Source organism: Triticum aestivum, chromosome 5A (genome assembly GCF_018294505.1).
Source record: "Triticum aestivum cultivar Chinese Spring chromosome 5A, IWGSC CS RefSeq v2.1, whole genome shotgun sequence".
In the NCBI taxonomy this organism is placed as follows: domain Eukaryota; kingdom Viridiplantae; phylum Streptophyta; class Magnoliopsida; order Poales; family Poaceae; genus Triticum; species Triticum aestivum.
In genome coordinates, this window is record NC_057806.1 from 292,483,441 (window position 1) to 292,490,181 (window position 6,741).

Below are 6,741 nucleotides of genomic sequence, written 5' to 3' on the forward strand. Positions count from 1 at the left end.
ACAGTACCAAATCTAAAATATGCTATGGGGATTTACCAGAATTGTTGTTCGTTACTTCCGGCCTCATTTAAACTTGCCTAGATAGGTAGTTTCGTTGTGCTTCACCTCTTGCCATGTTAATCAACATTTAATATTGTTGGGGTACATAAACGAGATCAAACTAAATAACTTGTTGTGGTGTTTCGTCAACATGCAACTCGTTGCATATTGATCTCCACTTAATTTGTAGAACTGCTTGTGCACTTTGCCATGCCATGCTTCATTAAACCGGACATGCCTCATACTCGTTTGTGCATCATGCCATGTTGATGTGTTGGTTGTTTACTATGTTGTGTGCTTCTTTTCCGGTGTTTACTTCTTCGGGTTGGTTCCGATAACGTCGAAGTTGTGAGGATCCGTTCATCTACGACCGTTTGTCTTCTTCTTGGATTCGTTCTTCTTCCTTGCGGGATTTCAGGCAAGATGATCATACCCTCGAAATCACTACTATCTTTGCTATGCTAGTTTGCTCGCTCTTTTGCTATGCCAATGCTACGATGCCTACCATTTGCTTGTCAGCCTCCCAAATTGCCATGTCAAACCTCTAACCCACCATGTCCTAGCAAACCGTTGATTGGCTATGTTACCGCTTTGCTTAGCCCCTCTTATAGCGTTGTTAGTTGCAGGTGAAGATTGAAGTTTGTTCCTTGTTGGAACATGGAGATGTTGTTCCTTGTTGGAACATATTTACTGGTTGGGATATCACAATATATCTTATTTAATTAATGCATCTATATACTTGGTAAAGGGTGGAAGGCTCGGCCTTATGCCTGGTGTTTTGTTCCACTCTTGCCGCCCTAGTTTCCGTCATATCGGTGTTATGTTCCCGGATTTTGCGTCCCTTACGCGGTTGGGCTATTATGGGAACCCCTTGACAGTTCGCCTTAAGTAAAGCTCTTCCAGCAATGCCCAACATTGGTTTTACCATTCGCCACCTAGCCTCTTTTTCCCTTGGGTTTCGCGGACTCAAGGGTCGTCATTTTTTTCCCCCCCCCCCCCCCCCGGGCCAGTGCTCCTCTGAGTGTTGGTCCGAACTGAGCTGCCTGCGGGGCCACCTCGGGGAAACTTGAGGGTTGGTTTTACTCGTAGCTAGTCTCATCTGAGTGTGCCCTGAGAAAGAGATATGTGAAGCTCCTATCGGGATTTGTCGGCACATTCGGGCGGTGTTGCTGGTTTAGTTTTACCCTGTCGAAATGTCTTGTTGTACCGGGATACCGAGTCTGATCGGAATGTCTCGGGTGGAGGTCTATTCCTTCGTTGACCGTGAGAGCTTGTGATGGGCTAAGTTGGGACACCCCTGCAGGGTATTATCTTTCGAAAGCCGTGCCCGCGGTTATGGGCAGATGGGAATTTGTTAACGTCCGGTTGTAGAAAACCCGAAGTTGACCTTAATTAAAATACATCAACCGCGTGTGTAACCGTGATGGTCTCTTTCCGGCGGAGTCCGGGAAGTGAACACGGTGTTGGAGTTATGCTTGACGTAGGTAGTCCAGGATCACTTCTTGATCATACCTTTATCGACCGTGCTTTGCCTTCTCTTCTCGCTCTCATTTGCGTATGTTAGCCACCATATATGCTAGTCGCTTGCTGCAGCTCCACCTCATACCTTTACCTTACCCATAAGCTTAAATAGTCTTGATCTCGCGGGTGCGAGATTGCTGAGTCCCCGTGGCTCACAGATACTTCCAAAACCAGCTTGCAGGTACCGTTGAGTCCGTGCAGATGACGCAACCAAGCTCAAGGAGGAGCTCGATGAAGATCTTGCCCTTTGTGTTGTTTCGTTTTAGTTGATCAGTAGTGGAGCCCAGTTGGGGTCGATCGGGGACCTTTGTCGCATTTGGGGTTCTTCTTTTATTTTGGTTCCGTAGTCGGACCTTGATTGTATCTGGATGATGTAATGCTTTATTCATGTACTTGTGTGAAGTGGCGATTGTAAGCCAACTATGTATCTCTTTCCCTTATGTTTTACATGGGTTGTGTGAAGATTACCTCACTTGCGACATTGCTTTCAATGCGGTTATGCCTCTAAGTCGTGCTTCGACACGTAGGAGATATAGCCGCATCGAGGGCGTTACAATGCGTGAGGTTATATACATACGGTACGGAATTTGATGTCGTGAATTAGGAAGTGTCCAACAGTGTCCCTAAGGATTGGAGTATCACCTATGTATTGCTCTCTTGTGTCTTGTGCTACTAGTTTCTGATGCCCCATGATTAGTGATAGATAATGTAAAATAGTTTGCTGCCCTGGCCTCTTTTAAGATTGTCGTAATCGAACCCCCGTGGCTCATGAGACTGTATTTTTGTCTGTCTACTGTTAGTGTAAAATGTTGTTGTTTGGATTTGAATAAAGTGATATGTATGCTAGAAGACATAGATCTCTGGGCTGGTATACAGGATGTTCGGTTAAATGAATCAAAGCACTACATTGGCCCGGAGCACTTTGGGGCTTTGTCTCAGGTATAAAGGCGATGAAATAAGATGAATTTGGCCCATGAATCCACCTCATACCTTGTGCAGCCTCTCTTAATAGTGTGGTTGTGGTGTTCTTAAATGAAGCTTGAAGTCAAATAGATGCCACATCTTTTATGTATGAGGCTAAAACTGTTCAAACAAGTCACCATGTTCATTAGCCCCCTAATCACTTGTCATCACACCAAAAACCCACTTAGGACATACTAGATTTTCTTTCAAAGATTACTTGCCAAAGAGAACGACTTCCCTTAATTAGGTTCATACTTTCAATTATAACATTAAATATAAAAGGATATCTTGCATCAAGATTATCGTTTGCTCTTTTCTTGGCAATGCATGATGTTGAAATCTCCACCGGATACTTATACACGATTGAGCATACATGTTCAGAACTTCAGATACAGAGATGGTGAAAAGAATGGGAACGAAAAAGCCTACACGATGGATGGACTACGTCACTACGATCCCTTACGTAAAAAAAAATAAGTTTCTGAAACCTATGTAATTCTGAATGGAGCAGAGCTGGCTGCAGCCATCAATCCTCTTTCTCCAAGCTCTGCAGCTCAGCAATCCGTATGGCATGGGCATGGTACCGATCGATCGAGCGCGCAACGTCCGGGCGATGGGTTCAGCTTCAATACAGTCGCACCGATCACGTCTTGAAGGAATTGTTTGGGCTGTCCATGGACTTGAGGTCCCTGTAATGGCCCGGCGTCAGCTCCTGCTCCATCCCCACACCGCCAGCCCGCCGTTGCCGCAGCCACCGCTGCCACCCGACGTACGCCCCGGCCACGGCCAGGCTCGCCAGGACCAGCGACGCAACCACCACCGCGGCTGTCACGCCTGGCGACATGCCCCGCCCCGCTGCGCTATGCTGTCGCGCCTTCCTGATCTTGAAATAGCCCACCTTCCGGTCGTCGGCCTCGTACACCACCGTCTCCACGGGAAAGTCGACGAGGTAGCAGTACCCGCTCCCGCCGTTGTACACCGCGCCCCAGCAGCTGCAGCTGGCCGCGCACGACTGCTCGCACTCCGCCGCCGTCTTGTACGTCTCGAACGGCAGCTGCTCCTTGTACGCCAGTGACACCCGGTTCCGCCGCACAACGTCGAACAGCTGCCCCCCGCCGCCCCCGCAGAGGTCGGTGGACTCCTCGGCGCGGCATTGCGGGGCGATCGGTGCGGTGCTGTTGATGAGACACTGGCACCTGGGCGCTCCTCCGGGCACGCACAGGCCGTAAGCGCCGCACGAGGTCGGCAGCTCGCACGGCCCGGAAATGGCCTTGTAGTCGGAGGTCCAAGCTTTGGAGCCCTCTGTCCAGTAGTATGCGCGGAGGTTGCCGTCGTCGTCCAGGGTCATCCGCCGAAAGGCGCCGGTGAGGTTCCGGACGAATGTGTCGAACGCAAGCATGTCGACGCTCTGGTCGCCACCCAGGAGGTAGAACCCGAAGAAGCCGCGGCTGTCCAGGCGTCCGTACACCGGCGGCTGCGTTGCGTTCTCTGGCTGGGCCTCGCGAGCCGTGTACTGCCAGTACATCGGCCTCTTGCTTCCACCGTAGAACTCCATGTACAGCGCCATGTACGTCTTGGCGAACCGCAGAGAGAAGCGGCGGTTCTTGGAGATGAGCGGCGGCGAGGACATGGTGAAGTTCTGGCCTAGGACGAGCGTGTCCGATGGGTTTTCAAAGCTACGCCAAGGCGTACCGCGCCCGTTGAAGAGCCGGATGACGAGGTCGGACGAGTTGAGGAGCGCGACCGTATCGCCGACGACGTTGAGGGTGCTCCAGAGCTCGCCGACCCTGGGGACGGTGAGGACCAGGCGGCTGTCGAAGGAGAGCGTAGCCGGCCGCGACCAGTCGGCGACACGGTCCGGCGTGGCACGCCAGAGTGGGAAGGACGAAGGTAGGTGGACGACGGCGAGGTCCAGGGACGCCGAGCCGACGCGGAGGAAGCCGAAGGCGAAGACGCCGTTGTGCGAGTACAGCACCGGCTCGAACCGCCCCGGCGCGTCGGCCAAGTGCGTCGCGGTGAAGCCGTTCGACAGCTGCGTTACGGGCTCTTCCCCGTCGGCTCCGTTGATCAGGGGCACCGCCGACGCAACGAAGAGGGCGGCGAGGAAGACGGCGATGGCCGGATCAGGCTTGCCTTCCCTCATTGCAGGGGTAGGAAATTAAGAACGGGATAAAGGTCAAATGCTTGAGACAGAGTAGCATGTATACAAATTATATATGCATCATGAAATGGAAGGTCAACGGCCGGCGTGAGCCTCCATTCGATCTAGTCTGTTTCCAACTCACGTAATAGATGACAAAAAAAGAATGTAAATTGAGTTTGTGGAGGAGATGAACATGCCTGATCCGGAACTTTGCATCACCCGCAAGTTGCAACTACTCTAAGCATATGAACTGGCCAATAGTCAACTCCCTGTTCCAGCTCATCTAAAGAAATATAACTCTCTGTCCCAGCTGGTCAGAACTATTTCGAGACTATTTTGCTATATTTTGCAGACGATTCAAAAGAGGAGCCCGCTGCAAACATGATGTCAGATTTTTAAACATGGCAAATCGAATGTTTTTTATGATAAATTACGCGTCACCAACATGGCAATTCTCTTCAGCACGCATGTCAAATCCTGGCATGTTCACTATTTTTTATTTTGAGAATTTGCCATGCTGGTGCTGCAAAAAGTTGTACATACCCGTGGCATGTAATTTGCCATAAAAAATGTGCGACCTGACATACTTAAAAATCTAATGTCAGATTTTTTGCATTTGCAAAAATTAAATCGGTGCTAAATACTTGATCTAAATAGTGAGGTTCGTAACCATTCCTAGATCGATGCTAAAAAGTGAGATTCATAATCATTTCTAGATTCGTACAAGTACATAGACAAGAAAATTTTATCGACTAAGAAATAGGTACAATTATTGGTTCTACTACTAAGTGACCCTGCGATGTAACTGTAAGTATTGGCTGGGATAAGCGTAGGGGAAAAGATATGATATTAAATGGTGGAGTGCTGCTGGTTGTTTGTTTGTTGGTTTTGAGCGTTGACCTTGAGTGTCATGAACATAACTGAAACAAAGTGCATTTGGTCCACGGAAGAAATGAGTACATGTTATGCACGTTCCTTTGTGATTTTTTAGGGAATGTCATTCGGCTAGCTTTATTCATTGTTTTCTTGTTTGGAGAAAGAGGTTAAAACCTGGGGCCTCTGCATCAAAACTTTATTCATTGGTAAAAGTAGATATTTTATTTACCATGCTCATTGATATAACACCAATAGATCATCATCCCAAATACATGAAATGGACGGTTGAAAACTATTCCTCGCTATCAAATGGGCCAACGCGTTGGCATTTTGATCGCAATGTTCATACATTTAGTGAATCCTGGACTCAAAATTCTGCAGTCATGGAAGATCACCGTCGACGAAGTCGCAGTCATAACTTACTCCAACATCATTGCAATCAAGCTTGAGTTGCCCGGTTCAATATAAAGTTCATGCATCAACCGTCAAAGACAAGAACAATTCTTGCATCAACCATCGTACCACGAATCACTTCCGGCGTTTCCTTGCGGATGAGGGAGCTTCGGGACATTTAGTTGCATAGTCATCACTACACATAACCTAATGAGCATGACTCCCGTACTACCGTGTGCAACGATCGTGTGCTATGCACTCCTACCTAGGAGGTGGCAGACCCTCACTGCTTGCTCAGATTTCTCTCCTACAACGCGTCAGATCATTTCCCTCTACTCGTCGACTACATTGCCCGTTTCATCAGGGCGCGCCTATTTCACTTTGAGAGATTGTGGTCGCAACCTAAGGGATTCTTGCAGTTGGTCGACGAAGCTTGGCACTTGATACATCTCAAACGTATCTTTAATTTTTGCTTTTTTCATGTCAATATCTATATTAAATTAGCATAGTTTTATCACATATTTAAATACATTTTTATTATTAGTCTGGACTAACCTATTAATCTAGTGTGAGTTTTTTTGTTGGCTTGGAATTTGTAGAGAAATAAATTTTATCGGGCTCAAAAAAATCGAGAAAAGAATCAGAGAAATTTTCAAGTTTAGAGGGTTCCAACAGCAACCGACATAGCCCGGGGGTAACTAGGGGCCCCACTTGCCGCCCCCACGTGCCTTAGGGGGTGTTGGAAATATGCCCTAGAGGCAATAGTAAAAGCATTATTATTATATTTCCTTGTTCATGATAATTGT

At 48.1% G+C, this 6,741-nt stretch overlaps 1 protein-coding gene across 1 annotated transcript; it reads right to left on the reverse strand.

Annotated features, from left to right (window-relative positions):
• Positions 1–2,931: 2,931 nt before the first annotated feature.
• On the reverse strand, positions 2,932–4,738 carry LOC123106821 (PAN domain-containing protein At5g03700-like). The gene has a single exon (XM_044528864.1). It carries the CDS (start codon positions 4,664–4,666, stop codon positions 3,167–3,169), a length of 1,500 nt encoding a protein of 499 aa, XP_044384799.1. The 5' UTR covers positions 4,667–4,738; the 3' UTR covers positions 2,932–3,166.
• Positions 4,739–6,741: the final 2,003 nt, after the last annotated feature.

Coding starts and splice junctions, on each gene's coding strand:
- LOC123106821 (XM_044528864.1), bottom strand. CDS start 4,666: ATGAGGGAAGGCAAGCCTGATCCGGCCATCGCCGTCTTCCTCGCCGCC.